This window comes from Salmo trutta, chromosome 8 (assembly GCF_901001165.1).
Source record: "Salmo trutta chromosome 8, fSalTru1.1, whole genome shotgun sequence".
Classification (NCBI taxonomy): domain Eukaryota; kingdom Metazoa; phylum Chordata; class Actinopteri; order Salmoniformes; family Salmonidae; genus Salmo; species Salmo trutta.
In genome coordinates, this window is record NC_042964.1 from 21616042 (window position 1) to 21632708 (window position 16667).

General features: G+C 42.6%; 2 protein-coding genes and 1 pseudogene across 2 annotated transcripts in view; 1 reads left to right on the top strand and 2 right to left on the bottom strand.

The window, feature by feature from the left end:
• LOC115199251 (SLAM family member 8-like) overlaps window positions 1–16667 on the top strand; it is a 256891-nt pseudogene that overhangs the window by 106483 nt on the left and 133741 nt on the right.
• The window catches only part of LOC115198464 (carcinoembryonic antigen-related cell adhesion molecule 5-like), a 162080-nt gene that overhangs the window by 18364 nt on the left and 127049 nt on the right, over window positions 1–16667 (bottom strand). The window lies entirely within an intron of this gene.
• Window positions 1758–4129, bottom strand: LOC115198493 (uncharacterized). The gene is made up of 8 exons (XM_029760468.1): window positions 4016–4129; window positions 3330–3446; window positions 3182–3206; window positions 3001–3098; window positions 2316–2396; window positions 2158–2220; window positions 1928–2038; window positions 1758–1782 (listed from the first exon to the last, which is right to left on the bottom strand). The coding sequence occupies exons 1-8, from the start codon at window positions 4107–4109 to the stop codon at window positions 1775–1777; spliced, it is 597 nt and encodes a 198-aa protein (XP_029616328.1). The 5' UTR covers window positions 4110–4129; the 3' UTR covers window positions 1758–1774.

Sequence of the window (16667 nt, forward strand, 5' to 3'; positions counted from 1 at the left end):
CACTGATAGCTAGCGGTTGACTAACCAAAACACACAGAGAAGAAAGAGGAGAAGGAGCAGAGACTTCCTTTTGATGAGGGCTGCTGTTCTATATACAATTACTGAATGTTAGCTGAAAAGGAAGTCACATTCTATAGTTGCTCTCTGAAAATAACCCTTCACACTCGTTAGACAATGAGACGTGTGTGGGTTTGGGGTCTGTCACTCTGTTGATCAGTCTGATGGTGGTGGTTTAGGAGCATGTGTTTCCTAGCTGCTGCTGGTTGTGTGGTTAATGGTCATGGTGTTTCACAGATACCGGTAGCTTTGTTACTTTATGAGCAGACCACTCAATGTTGCAGAGAAAGAGAAAGTAGGGAGATTGAGAGAGAGACAGAGACAGAGAGAAAGAAGGACAAAGAGCGAGGGGGGAGAGAGTGTGTGGGGGGGGTTAGAGAGAGAGAGAGTGAGAGCAAACTGTCATAACAGTGTCTGTGCAGTTTCATCTTGGCTTCATATGCCTGCAGAAGTGTTTGCATGACTTCTTTTGCATGCTCATAGGTCAGTGTGACTGAGGGACATGAAACACCTGACAACTTTTTCGGAAGGTGGTTTGTCCCAGGTTACTGACAGAGGCCCCCCTTCTACGTTTAAGGTAACATCTTGTGGTGATGTCACTTCCTGTGACTGTTTCTCAGGAGCAGTGACAATGACCTGGCTGGCTGCCGGCTGTCTGTCTGACCACATAGACATAAACACATAGACACAGAAACCCCATAACTGGAACAGTGACCTTCCAGACCATGCAGGGACACTCAAAAAAGCAGTCAGTCATACATCACTAATTTCATTATTCGTCGTGACCTGTCTGTAGGATGAGGAGGCAATATGGGAGAATTGGTAGTCATTCATACGTAGGTTACTAGATCCTCAGAACTCCTGCATAGTATATGACATCATAAAACTGAGAAGAACTGTTCTTTTCAGGCACACTCTTCCCCAAAAAGTCATTCTGAAAATCTCAGTGGGGCTTCAGCTGATGGGGTACGACATTTGAACTTTGCTCTTGGGGCATTTACATTTACATTTACGTCATTTAGCAGACACTCTTATCCAGAGCAACTTACAAATTTTATGTTATATTCTTCAAGACTCAATGGGTAGATATAATTAAGTCCAAAAATGGATGCAGAAATACCAGATCGCACTTTAACTCACACATTGTGGAGCCTGAGATCTATACTAGGCTGAAAGAAGTTTTGATCAAATTAGGTTGTATGGAAAAGTTGATGACGATGACAATATCCATTTACTGTAAGAAAGCACTCATGCCATCCGGTGGATAAAAAATGGTTTATTAAAGAAGCACAATGCAAAGATATTGTAAAAGTACAGGCCGTTAGAAGAAAACGTGAATAATACTTTTTGGGAAATTCATATACAAATATGTTATTCTATCATCTGAATAAATCAACAATAAAACTCAATAGAAAGCAGATACAATTGCTGTAGCTGCAGATAATATGCATCATCATTGCACCATATAGTAAAAAAAGAGAAGCTTTTACAGTGAAACACTGTAAAACCATGCTTAAATACAATAAAATAAGAACTCCTTAATGTACAAGGTGTTATTGCGTATGTGTTTGTGCATGTGTGTGTTTGCTTGTGTGTGTTGAGCGTACAAAATCCATGTTCCGGGTTCCTTCTGCTCCTCTGATGGTCTGTCCTTCCATCCTTCCATCCCTCCAACCCTCTTTCCCTCCACCCTTCCATCCCTCCATCCCTCCATCCCTCAAGTATCTGCAACATATCACCACACAAAGTTGTTTAGGACATGCAGTCAAAGAGACATACTTTAAATAGATACATTATACTTTGATATCAGAGCATTAGTTCCATATTAGTATCATATTAAGTATTAATAGCATATGGCTATTAGTCTAACCTGGGGCTGTACCTGGCTTCACTTGAGAATAGACTGAATCTGCCTCAGATGGGGTTGCTGTTTCTTTAAGGTCAACCTCAGCATAGGTCACATCAACAGGTCCAGTTGCTGCTGAAAATGTACATTTCCAGTCAACAAATTAAGGAATTAGCTTATTCTGCATCTTTTTTGAAACTCCAAAAACACACATTTAGATTTCACTGACTGCCAACCTGTAGAATGGGTTTCACCTGTGGTCTTCCCTGTCTTGACCTCAGAATAGACTGGATTTTCTTTTGGATCAGCTGTCATTTCTTAGGAGGAGAGAATTTGTACGTTTTTATCAAATTTGATGAGGAAAAAAACACCGGCACAATTTGTATTCGTTTATGTGATAGTTGAGAATTACTTTTCTTTTTCTTGTCCAACTTTTTGAGTTGAATCTGGGCGTACATCACATCACTTGATCCAGCAGTAGCAGCACCAGCATCTGCAATATACAGGTAATACACTAATATCTCTACTTAATGTTAGTATGCTAGTAATATTAAACATATGAAGAACAACAGCAACAACAACTCTATACTGTTTTCATGCTAAATTTAACATACAGGTAGCCTAGTGGTTAGTAACCAAAAGGTTGCTGGGCCAGTAACCCAAAGGATGCTGGATCGAAACCTTGAGTAGACAAGGTAAAAATCTGCCGTTCTGCAACTGAGCAAAGCAGTTAACCCACTGTTCCCCAGGCGCCGAAGACATGGATGTCGATTAAGGCAGCCCAACCGCACCTCTCTGAAACGGAGGGGTTAGGTTAAATGCGGAAGACACATTTCATTTGAAGGCATTCAGTTGTACAACTGACTAGGTATCCCCCTTTCCCTTTCCCAGTACCATTGTCAGAGGGAGTGATTGTATCATAGATGTTAGCGCCACCTGTTGGTCAAAGAAGAGAGAGAAAGATTAATAGGTTGGTTTTCCTCAGCTTGATAAGGGACATAGAGTACAGTAACATGTATGTAAAGTGAATGGTGAAGAGTCAGTATGTGAAGTTACAGAGAGGGGAGAGTGACAGTGGTCTGGGATGAGAGACTGACCATGCTGCAGATTATTATACCCAGCATCAGGAGCCTGGCCCTGGGTAGATCCTTGGTCCTGTTGGGGGTCCAGGTTGTTCCTCTGGGGCTGGTGGGGCCTACAGGGAGAGAGATACTCATGAAACACAGATTATATTTGACTGTATGATAAGCAACGTAGTTGAATGACAGGTGTACTCACCAGAGTATTCTGTTGCAACAGGAACCTGTAATGAGAAATGTATAATATTAAACTGTATCAAGTCGTTAATGTTTTAAACTTTTGTAATTAGACGTCTTTCTCCTAAACATGAACCAAAAAGTTGAATGAGAATTGATAAAAGTCTCACCTTCGGCTTTTTTATATCGACACAGCAGTACCAGGAGAATGGCCAGTAGAACACCAGCAACAACCAGGCCCACAACCACTCCTACTAGGACAAATGTAGAGGGTCCAGGAGTTACACCTGGAGAGAGAACAGCAAATCACTATCAGGTTCTGAGGTAGTTGTAGAAAATAAATAAAGTAGTGGACAAAGTGAACATATATTTGACAACTGACTTGAGATCAGATGACCAGCCTGAGCTTGCAACTCCAAACCTACAGAATGCTTTTTAACACTACAAATGACTGATAACCACAGATATTACCCTCATGCATTGTGTTCCACCACCCGCCAACCCCTCTTTTTACACTACTGCTACTCTCTGTTCATCATATATGCATAGTCACTTTAACCATACCTACATGTACATACTACCTCAATAAGCCTGACTAACCGGTGTCTGTATAAAGCCTTGCAACTCTTACTTTCAAATGTCTTTTTACTGTTGTTTTATTTCTTTACTTACCTACACACACACATACACACACACACACACACACATACCTTTTTTCGCACTATTGGTTAAAGCCTAGAAGTAAGCATTTCACTGTAAGGTCTACTACACCTGTTGAATTCGGCGCACGTGACAAATAAACTTTGATTTGATTTGATATTTTGAAAAGGTCATGTGACCCTGAACGTTTTCTCACCTCTCACTGTCACCCAGCTCTCTGGTGACTCTCCTTCATTAGATTTACACTTATAGAAGCCTTCATCTGACTTGGATACTACAGGGATGGTCATCTCTCCTGTGGTCTCATTCCTGATGAGTACTCCATATTTGTAGAAACCAACCTTGGGGTCCGGGTTTGTTTCCTGATATCTATTTGAACAGCTCAGAGTCACAGAGTCTCCCTCAGTTACGGGATAGGCAGGGCTCTCCAAGATCAGAGGGCCAACTGTGTAACATAACATATCAATAAAACTGTAAATCTGGAGTGCAGAATTGGACATCATTGTCATACATTGTAATGTAAAAAAGGTTAATGAATGTTGTACAACAGACGTACCATCCACTGTGATGTTGACAGCATTACTGTACTCTCCTGATCCAGACTCACACCAGTACACTCCACTGTCCTTTTTACGTGTGGACCTGATGGTACATGTGTACCCTGCTATTGATCCCCAGTTAGAGACACACTCTGACTCCACTGCTTTCTCTCTGTATCTCTTCAGCCTCCATCCAGTAGAGTGCCTCTTCTCCTCACAGCTTAGTGAGAGAGACTTTGATGTAAAGTGTTGAGTTCTGTTAGGTCTTATTTTGAGAGACACTGAAGGTTGCGGATCTGAAACAAAGAGTGACATAGTCAAAGGTATACAGTAGTTATATATACACATGATGGTGATTTAAATATGATTAAATGCAGTTTCAATGCAGTTAGTTACCTCCTGACCAGAAAAACTGAGGTTCACTGTAGAATGTGTCATAGACTGGGTCTCCTCTCCTCTCCCATAGACTGGGTCTCCTCTCCTCTCTACATATTCCTTGCGCCATTTGTATTCCCAGTCAGTGACTTCTCCCCTCTGTATGTTACATCTGAGAGTGACAGACTCTCCACTGAATACCTGGGAGGATGTGGGGTATATGGTCATAACAGCCTTTGCCCTTCCTGCACAAAATATAACCAGCATGATACAATTGTTTTTTTGCGACACTCAAAACACAAAATATGTCTTGTCAAAAGAAGCTTTAAAAATTACAAATAAAACATTTGATGAAGCATTAAGAGATGGAGGCTTGATCAAGTGTTCAAATATTTACCATCATCTTCAGTGTCCAGAGTAGATGTGTGCACTACAACAAAGAAAGTCACATTGCTCCAATATTAGCTTGAAATAAATAACACCACGCCATATGCATGTTACTGATTACCAAATCCATCCTGTGCTTTATTTTAAAGGTGCAATCTATGATTTCTACACACATTTTTTAACTTTTAAATTAATCTTAGGCATTTATTCTCGAAGAGTATAAATGTTAATTCCCTCAAAACTGTCTTATCCCACCATATACCAAAATATATGGTTATTTTATGACAATTATTATAAACAATGTAGATTAATGAATTTCCTTAGCCCCATCCCTCAGCCATATACAACAAAAAGTGTCAGGGTGGCCATTTTGTGGGAGTTTGAATTACGGACTGCAGCTTTAAATGGCCGCTGACTTCCTATGTTCTGCACACAGAGAGAGACCAAAAACACCAAAACACCACTCGTTAATCTCTTAACACAGTTTACTATAACTGTAGCGAAGGAACCCTCAACCATTTACAATAATCACAACTTGATACAACAACACATCCAACAAATATTGCATTTTATATTCATTGTCATTGACAGCACATTTTGCAACCATTGAGTTAGCACCACTCTTTAGTTCCTGAGTAATGAGCTGGTTAAATGCCCACCACCACACTAACCAGGTCTGCATGGCATCGGCTATACAAGCTCAGGTTCTCACAGTGATGCAACATCAATGTAGGGTGGTCACTTTCTTTCTTCATATCTACACCATATTTGCTGATATTTCCTTTGAGTGCCATTTACTAATATTTTCCCAATAAGGGCTAAAATAAACAAAGCTAAAGCATGAAACTGTCTTCATTTCGATTAATGTGTTATTCCTTTTTCCCTTAAATTCTTAGTAAATGAGGAAATTAGCATTCATAAACAAACACACTAACTCAGTACTTACATAGTAGCAAACAGAGCAAGGGGTGCTCCATTCTGTCCCCACAGACAAGTGATTTTCTCTACAACTACAGTCCTTCTAACAAACCCCTCTACTTCCTAAATGATGACAGTCTGCTTAGATCATGCCACTTCACCGTACACAGAAAAACAGAGAGAAAGATTCTTGAGAAATGTAAAAATAGATCGATATGTAAGTGTAGGACTTCCCTCAAACCTTTGCTCAGTTGTCAGGTGGCAAGCCAAGCCAGCTAACCTCTGTTGGGGCACAATGGAAATGGACATCTCCAGCCACCCCTCACATCTCTCTCTCTCTCTCTCTCTCACACACACACACACACACACACACACACACACACACACACACACACACACACACACACACACACACACACCACACCTCAGATGGTTCTGTTATGAGTAATACATTTAGTTAGCTACTGTCTACATATATATGTTTGTTATTGTGTTGTATTTCAATTTGTCTGTATACAGTATGTGATGTGTATCAGGTCTATTGTTCATGTACTGTATTATGTGTGTGTTGTTTGTGTGAGTGATGGTGTTTGTGTGTGTGTGTGTTGTGTGGCTTGTTTGTGTGTGTGTATATTGTTTGTTTGTCTATTGTTTATTTTAGTCATTATTTGTTTTACTTTTTTCACTTGATTTTCTTTTTGTAAATTATTTGTTTTACTTATTTATTAATATATTTTTATATACATTATATTTATTTTTTTGTGTGTATTTTCTTAAAACCGCGTTGTTGGTTAAGGGCTTGTAAGTAAGCACTTCACTGTTGTATTCGGCGCATGTGACAAATAACTTTAGATTTATTTGCATTATTTATTACCACTGACCAGAGATGGGAGGAGTTTCAAAGCTGTAACTGGGGAACTGGGTTTCCAGGTTAAAGTCTAGAGTTTCATTCAGCTTCACATCATTACATGTTGAATACATTAATCTATTTTCTTTAACTATTTACCTCTAAAAATATCTAAGTGGTTTGTTGTAGAGTATGGGACACATATACAACATGTGTGAAGAAACCAAGAGAAAGGTTACAGGGGAAAGCAGTTACAGACTTCACCTTTAGTTGGTATGCTATGGTAAACATCTGGGGTTTCTTATCGCACCCTTCATGGACAGGCTTGTAACTACTCCACAGTCTTGTGGATCACAATATCAAAACTAATCAATCAAATTTATTTTTAAAGCCCTTTTTAAATCAGCAGATGTCACCAAGTGCTACACAGAAACCCAGCCTAAAACACCAAACAGCAAGCAATGCAGATGTAGAAACACGGTGGCTAGGAAAAACTCTAGAGAGGAACCAGGCTCTGAGGTGTGGCCAGACCTCTTCTGGCTGTGCCGGGTGGAGATTATGTAACGGTTGTCGTCTGGAATGGAGGACCAAAACGCAGCAGGAATGTGGATGCTCATCTTGATTTATTTTTAAATAAAGTGAACACCAAAATAACAAACAACGAAGAACTCACGAACAACAAAACAGTCTTGTAAGGCTCACACAGGCAAAACAAGAAACAATCTCCCACAAACACTAACCCAAACAATGACTCATATATAGGACTCTCAATCAGAGGCAATGAGAAAGCACCTGCCTCCAATTGAGAGTCCAACCCCCCATTAACCTTGACATAGAAATACACCAACCCCGAAAGAACATAGAAGTACAAAACATAGAACATAAACCAAAACCAAAACCCGGAAATAATAAATCAAACGCCCTACTAAATAAACCACCACCCCGAACCACCTAAAACAAATACCCTCTGCCACGTCCTGACCAAACTACAATAACAAATGACCTTTATACTGGTCAGGACGTGACAGTACCCCCCCCCCCCCCCCTAAAGGTGCAGACCCCGGATGCACCTCATAAATAATATATATAAAAAAACAACAACAACAAAAAATCCCCCTAAACTAAAGGGAGGGAAGGGAGGGTGGCTGCAGTCACCGACGGCACTTGTGCTACACCCCCCCCCCCCCCAACCCACCTATACAGGAGGTGGTTCTGGCTCCGGCCTATGCAGACAGACTTGATTAGTTTCGGGCCGTAGGCAGACTCCCCTTGTTCCGGATCGTAGGCAGACCTCTTCCTTTTCACACTGTAGGCAGACTCATTAAATACATAGTTAATCATTTTTAGTTCCGGATCTTCAACTGACTTACTTAGTTCCGGGTTGCTGATAGACTCCTTTGGTTCCGGGTCATAGGCAGACTCACCCGGTTCTGGGTCGCTGATTGACTCCCTTGGTTCCGGGTCATAGACAGACTCACCCGGTTCCGGGTCATAGGCAGACTCACCCGGTTCCGGGTCACAGGCAGACTCACCCGGTTCCGGGTCACAGGCAGACTCACCCGGTTCCGGGTCCCAGGCAGACTCACCCAGTTCCGGGTCCCAGGCAGACCCCTTTGGTTCCGGGTCACAGGCAGATCCCTTTGGTTCCGGGTCGCAGGCAGACCCCCTCGGTTCCGGGTCGCAGGCAGACTCGCTCGTTTCCGGGTCGCAGGCAGACTCGCTCGTTTCCGGGTCGCAGGCAGACTCGCTCGTTTCCGGGTCGCAGGCAGACTCCCTCGGTTCCGGGTCGCAGGCAGACTCCCTTGGTTCTGGATCACAGGCAGTCTCCCTCGGTTCTGGACTAGACACTGTTGCCGGATACTCTGGACTGCACACCGTTGCCGGATACTCTGGACTGCACACCGTTGCCGGATACTCTGGACTGCACACTGTTGCCGGATACTCTGGACTGCACACCGTTGCCGGATACTCTGGACTGCACACTGTTGCAGGATACTCTGGACTGCACACTGTTGCCGGATACTCTGGACTGCACACTGTTGCCGGATACTCTGGACTGCACACCGTTGCCGGATACTCTGGACTGCACACCGTTGCCGGATACTCTGGACTGCACACCGTTGCCGGATACTCTGGACTGCACACCGTTGCCGGATACTCTGGACTGCACACTGTTGCCGGATACTCTGGACTGCACACTGTTGCCGGATACTCTGGACTGCATACTGTTGCCGGATACTCTGGACTGCACACTATTGCCGAACTCTTGAGGCTGGGCTGACGCACTGGAAGCCTGATGCGTGGTACTGGTACTGGATGTGCCAGTCTGGGGACACGCACCTCAGGGCTAGTGCGGGGAGCGGGAACAGGCCGAGTCGGACTGGGTTGACGCACTGGAAGCCTGATGCGTGGTGCTGGTACTGGAGGTATCAGCCTGGGAACACGCACCTCAGGGCTAGTGCGGGGATCGGGAACAGGCCGAGTCGGACTGGGTTGACGCACTGGAAGTCTGGTGCGTGGTGCTGGTACTGGACGTACCAGACTGGGGTTTCGCACATCCGGGTCCGCACGAGAGACAGGAACTGGAAACACCGGGCCATGGAGGCGCACAGGCGGTCTTGGTCTCACCTCCTGCACAACCCGTCCTGGCTGGATGGAACTAGTAGTCCTGTACAAGCGGGGTGCTAGCACACGGCGAATTGGGCTGTGCTGGGGCCTGCTGGTTGCCGTGCGTAGAGCGGGCGTAGGGTAGCCTGGTCCTAGGAGGTGCACCGGTGACCAGACACGCTGTGCAGGCATCCTCCTACCAGGCTGGATGCCCACTCTAGCACGGCATCTGCGAGGGGCTGGAATAACTCGCACTGGACTGTGCGTGCGTATGGGCGAGATTGTGCGATTATCCCAATGACACAAGTTGTTCTGCTTCCACGAGCACATCCAATGCTAGCATCAGTAATTGTACATTTATTGTTAGACCAGCTAGCATGGATACTGACAGTTGTGAATCTGATGCAGCCGAAGAGCTACTGCGGTCCTATATAGAGGGGTGTTTTTGTAATGGGTTTTGTGGGAAGTTGTTTTTGCATAGCTGTGTGTATTCTGCATTACTGTTCGTTCCTTCGTTCGTTCCTTCCTTCCTTCCTTCGCTCCTTCGTTCGTTCCTTCGTTCGTTCCTTCGTTCGTTCCTTCGTTCGTTCCTTCGTTCCTTCGTTCGTTCGTTCGTTCGTTTTCTTGTTTTGTTTTTCAGTGTTCAAATAAAAGTTAAAATGAGCAATCAACCCGCTGCGCCTTGGTCCATTACATACGACGACCGTTACAGCAATGCCTTAATCAAACAATACTGTTTCGCGCCGTATCAGTGACATGGCAAGAGATGTTTTGAAACAATTACAGCTTCGCATACAAGCCAGTGAATTCCATGCGTTACAGCTGGATGAGTCAACAGATGTGGCGGGCCTGGCACAGCTCCTGGTATATGTCCATTACATCTATGGGGGGGTCAATACATTTTTTTAAGTACTGGACAGCTTTGTGACATCAAATGGACTTTGGTGGTCAAGATATGTTGGTATCTGTACTGATGGGGCAAAAGCCATGACAGGGAGACATAGTGGAGTGGTAACGTGAGTGAAAACAGTTGCTCCCGATGCCACTTGCGTACACTGCAGCATCCACCGAGAGGCTCTTGCTGCCAAGGGAATGCCTGACACCTTGAAAGACGTTTTGGACACTACAGTGAAAATTGTTAACTTTGTTAAAGCAAGGTCCCTGAACTCTTGTGTATTTTCTGCATTTTGCAATGATATGGGTAGTGACCATGTAACGCTTTTGCAACATAGAGAAGTGCGCTGGTTATTAAGGGGCAAAGTATTGACACATTTCTTTAAATTGAGAGACGCGCTTAAAGTTTTTATTACTGATCGTAATTTTCACTTGTCTGACCGCTTGCATGATGAAGAGTTTCTCAAACGACTGGCGTATCTGGGTGAGGTTTTTTCTTGCCTGAATCTAGAATTACAGGCTCTCAGCAATTACATTCTATGAGCCGAAGTTGGAGCTCTTCTCTGTCTGCATTAACAAGGACAGCACACAGGTCTTTCCACCGTTGTAGGATTTTTTTGTGTGCAAATGAACTCAAGCTTATGGACAATGTCAAATGTGATATAGCAAAGCACCTGAGTGAGTTGGGTGTACAATTATGCAGGTACTTTCCCTAAACGGATGACACACACAGTTGGATTCGTTAGCCCTTTCATGCCCTCCCTCCCTCCCTTTCATGTCCACTTACCGATATCTGAACAAGAGAGACTCATCGAAATTCCAACAAGCGGTACTGTGAAAATTGTATTTAATCAGAAGCCCCTGCCAGATTTCTGGATTTGGCTGCGCTCAGAGTATCCTCCCTTGCCAAATCAAGCTGTTAAGACACTGATGCCATTTGCAACCACGCACCTATGTGAGAGTGGATTCTCGGCCCTCACTAGCAAGAAAACTAAATACAGGCACAGACTGTGTGTGGGAAATGATTTAATGCAACCCAACATTGCAGAGTTATCCTTTCAAGCACAGCCTTCTCATTAACCTGTGATGAGTTATTCACAATTTTTGATGAACAAATAAGGTTTTATATGTTTATATGGTTAAAGAAAGAGCAAAATCATTGATTATTATTATATTATTATTTGTGTCCTGGTCCTTTTAGAGCTCTTTGTCACTTCCTACGAGCTGGGTTGTGAGAAAAATGCACACTCATTCTTATGTTTAATAAATGTATCGTACAGTGTGTGTGTGTGTGTGGCAGGCTTACAAAAAACAAAAAACAACATTTCAGAATGCGCTAACCCTAGTGCTAGAGGGGGTACGTGACTATACAAGGTTTGATAACCACTGGTGTAGACCAATTAGGGTTTCCAATCTCTCCAAAAGAATGTGGTGATCGATGATGTCAAAAGCAGCACTAAGGTCTTGGAGCACAAGGACAGATGCAGAGCCTTGTTCTGACACCATTCAAATGTTATTTAGCACCTTCACGAGTGCAGTCTCAGTAGTATGATGGGGTCTAAAATCAGACTGAAGCATTTCGTGTACATTATTTGTCTTCAAGAAGGCAGCGAGTTGCTGCGCAACAGATTTCTCTAAAATGTATGAGTGGAATGGGAGACTCGATATAGGCCGATAGTTTTAAAAGAAATTCTGGGTCAAGGTTTGGCTTTTTCAAAAGAGGCTTTATTACTGCCACTTTTAGTGAGTTTGGAACACATCCGATGGATAGGGCGCCATTTATAATGTTCAACATAGGAGGGCCAAACACGGGAAGTAGCTCTTTCAGTAGTTTAGTTGGAATAGGGTCCATTATGCATCTTGAGGGCTTAGAGGCCATTACTATTTTCATAAATGTGTCAAGAGATAGGATTAAAAAACTTGATTGTCTCCATTGATCCTAGGTCCTGGCAGTTATGTGCAGACTTAGGACAACTGAGATACGGAGAAATACGCAGATTCAAAGAGGAGTCCGTAATTTGCTTTCTGATGATCTTCATCTTTTCATCTAAGAAGTTCATGAATTCATCACTGCTGAAGCGAAAACCATCCTTTCTTGTTGAATGCTGATTTTTAGTTAGCTTTGCGATAGTATTGAAAATACATTTTGGATTGTTGATTTTGTTTTTAGGGGTGCGACTGCATCTAGGGTATTACGGAAGGTTAAATTTAGATCCTCAGTTAGGGGGTTAACCGATTTTTGTATTCCAACTTCCTTCGGTAGGTGGAGGGAGTCTGGAAGGGCATTTCGGAATCTTGTGTTTGTCAGAGAATTTATAGCACGGCTTTTGATGATCCTTGGTTGCGGTCTGAGCAGATTACTTGTTGCGATTGCAAATGTAAAAACAGTACCTATAAAAAGTGATTGAGTATGTTCCATAGAGTTCAGTAACAAAACTTAACCAGCGATTGAGTTTTGAGACTCTGCTGTAGAGCTCAGCACTCCCCCCAACTGGGAGGGGCCATTGGTCACATAGCAACAACATAACCCCTCAGTCTACTGTGTCTGCCCTCTTATTCCTTCCTCTCTCTATGTCATCATATTAGTACAGACATGAAGCACTTCTGTATGGGTTCATATCAGTAGAAATCAAATCTAAATGTGGTTTACAGAAGACTGACAGCAATATGGTGCATAGAGATTTTGTTAGAAAGTGTTGCTTTACACATGTCACGCCCTGACCATAGAGAGCCCTCGGGGTTCTCTATGGTGTAATAGTTCAGAGCGTGACTAGGGGGGTTTTCTAGTTATTATAGTTCTATGTTGGTGTGTGAGAATGGTTCCCAATTGGAGGCAGTTGAATATCGTTGCCTCTAATTGGGGATCATACTTAGTGTGTCCCTTTTCCCACCAGCGTTGTGGGATATTGTTTATAGTTAGTGCCTATGTGCACTACGTATTGGCACGTTCGTTAAATCTTTGTTGTTGTTTTGTAAGTTTCACTTTAATAAATATGTGGAACTCAACTCACGTTGCGCCTTGGTCCCATTATTTATTCAATGAACGTGACAACATAGTAACAAGTGTATAGGAATGTTCAAGATGTAAATGCATTGTTTCAACTCAGTAATACAGACCGTAAAAGGAATATGTCCTTAAATGAAATTATATTTTAAAGATATACAATGATGTGGGGAATCATCAGTTTTTACTTGACATATGAGAATTAATACAACATACAACACGCCCCCCATATACAGTACCAGTCAAAGGTTTGGACACATCTACTCATTCCAGGGTTTTAATTTTACTATTTTCTACATAGAATAATAGTGAAGACATCTGAACTATGAAATAACTCATATGGAATCACCTAGTAACCAAAAAAAGTGTTAAACAAATCAAAATATATTTTATATTTTAGATGCTTCAAAGTAGCCACCCTTTGCCTTGATGACAGCTTTACACACTCTTGGCATTCTCTCAACAAGCTCCATGAGGATTGCTTTTCCAACAGTCTTGAAGGAGTTCCAACACATGCAGAGCACTTGTTGGCTGCTTTTCCTTCACTCTGCGGTCCAACTCATCCCAAATCATCTCTACTGGGTTGAGGTCAGGTGATTGTGGAAGCAAGGTCATCTGACACAGCACTTCATCACTCTCCTTCTTGGTAAAATAGTCCTTACACATCCTGAAGGAGTGTTTTGGGTCATTGTCCCGTTAAGTGCAAACCATATGGGATGGCGTATCGCTGCAGAATGCTGTGGTCGCCGTGCTGGTCAAGTGTGCCTTGAATTCTAAATAAATCACTGACAGCGTCAACAGCAAATCACCCCCACACCTCGTCCTCCATGCTTCACGGGGGGAACCACACATGCGGAGATCATCCGTTCACCTATTCCGCGTCTCACAAAAGACACGGCGGTTGGAACCAAAAATCTCAAGTTTAGACATTTCAGACCAAAGGACTGATTTCCACCGGTCTAATGTCCATTGCTCTTGTTTCTTGGCCCAAGCAAGTCTCTTCTTCTTATCGGTGTCCTTTCGTAGTGGTTTCTTTGTAGAAATTCGACCATGAAGGCCTGATACACTCTGATTCCTCTGAACAGTTGATGTTGAGATGTGTCTGTAAATTGAACTCTGTGAACCATTTATTTGCAGCAGAGGTAACTCTGTGTCTTCATTTCCTTTGGCGGTCCTCACGAGAGCCAGTTTCGTCATTGCGCTTGATGGCTTTTGCAACTGCATTTGAAGAAACGTTTACATTTCTTGAAATGTTCTGGATTGACTGACCTTCATGTCTTAAAGTATTGATGGACTGTCGTTTCTCTTTGCTTATTTGAGCTGTTCTTGCCATAATATGGACTTGGTCTTTTACCAAATAGGGCTATTTTCTGTATACCACCCCTACCTTATCACAACACAACAGATTGGCTCAAACACATTAAGAAGGAAAGTAATTCTACAAAATAACTTTTAACAATGCTCACCTGTTACTTGAAATGCATTCTAAGTGACTACTTCATGAAGCTGGTTGAGAGAATGCCAAGAGTGTGCAATGCTTTCATCTCAAATATAAAATATATTTAGATTTGTTTAAAACTTTTGTGGTTACTACATAATTCCATATGCGTTATTTCATAGTTTGGACGTCTTAACTATTATTCTACAACGTAGATAATAGCAAAAAATAAAGAAAAACCCTTGAATGAGTAGGTGTGTCCTAACTTTTGACTGGTACTGTATATAAAACACAGCAATGTCAATTGTTTTACTGAAATGGGCCTTTTAACAATAACAGATGATACACTCTTGTTTAATTGACAAACTGAAATCAAAGAGAGGTAATGTGTAATATTTTGTATCCTCGTCTTGAGCAGATTTGGCTGTTGAACACATGCCTTTAGAAATATATAATGGACGGAGAGTAGCGTTAGACTTAAACTGATTCAACTGCTCGTCCAACTGCACAGCCCTAACATGTAATGCCTCAGAAGTAATGAAAGTTTGTTTGCCTTTTCGAGGGCTGAAGATTTCTTTAGAAGAAATGTATCAGAAAAAGTTGGCCCTGGGCACTTTGTCTATTTACATTTGAAACGAACCATTTGAGTCAATTTTACTTGATGACAAGGATATAAGAGAATGACATAAAGAAGGAGAATATCAAGCTGGATAAGTTGATTGTAGATACACACTGAAAGAAAGTGGTCACCTCGAGCCCTGCAGCGTTACACCATAAGCATGATGGACACCAGTAGAAAGGGAGACACCGCCAGCAGACCACACAGAAGCCTGGGCAGCAGAGAGATGGAGACAACAGAACCTGGAGGGACTAGCATAACACATGTTTTACCATCTAGACACACACACACAGCTCTTCGCACCTCTCACTGTCACCCAGCTTTCTGGTGATTCTCCATCTTCAGATTTGGCTGCAGGATTTTGCTTCATAGTCAGTGTAGCTGTTGGGCAGGGCATTTAAGTTTTTTATTATTAATCCAATTATTTCAATTTCATTAGAGACTCTCATAGCCATCACACCAGAGCCAGAGTTGCCAATATGAGACAGATGCCCTATAGGTGTCACGCCTGCTCCCTCTTTCCCTCCCTGGAGCTCAAAGGCGCCAGGCTCCCCAGCATTACACACTCTGCCTTTCCCCCGTCACGCGCATTATTTGACTCAGCTGGACTCAATCACTTCTGTCATTACCTCCCCTGTATCTATCTGGTTCCCCGCTCTATTCCCTGCTGCAGCATTGATTGTCATGTCCTTGTTTTCCCGTGTGCTGATGCTGTGCCTGTCTTGTTTCATGTCTGTTCTTCATTAAATGTTGAACTCCCCGTACCTGCTTCTCGACTCCAGCATCGGTCATTACAGAATGCTGCAGCCACCTAAGCCTTCTGTATTTTTTTCAAGAGGATCGCAATGGGGATAGATTTTTAATCTTGTTTGTGTCATTCTCGTTGATGGTTGCATCGCGTTTATTTTGTATTTAAAATGTTTAAATATATAAAAATAGTTACAATACTTACCATACTGGAAGGTAGAGAGTAGGATAAGTAGTATTCCCTATTTAGAGAAGCAGGAGAAAGGACCACCGGACATCTCTTTAAGGTGTTGTATGACTGTTTCCTCTGGCTACATGTCCTTATCTATCACTGTCACTGGTAGCTAGCAGTTGACTAACCAAAACACACAGAGAAGAAAGAGTAGAGAGGAGAAAGGACAGAGACTTCCTTTTGATGAGGGCTGCTATTCTATAAATAATTCCTGTATACTAGCTGAAAAAGAAGTCACATT

Excerpts from the sequence above, each read along its gene's own strand:
- LOC115198493 (XM_029760468.1), bottom strand. The coding sequence starts at position 4,109 with ATGACCATCCCTGTAGTATCCAAGTCAGATGAAGGCTTCTATAAGTGT. Across the intron at positions 3,447-4,015 it reads GAGCTGGGTGACAGTGAGAG|GTGTAACTCCTGGACCCTCT; the intron begins GTGAGAAAACGT and ends TTCTCTCTCCAG. Across the intron at positions 2,039-2,157 it reads CAAGACAGGGAAGACCACAG|CAGCAACTGGACCTGTTGAT; the intron begins GTGAAACCCATT and ends GTACATTTTCAG.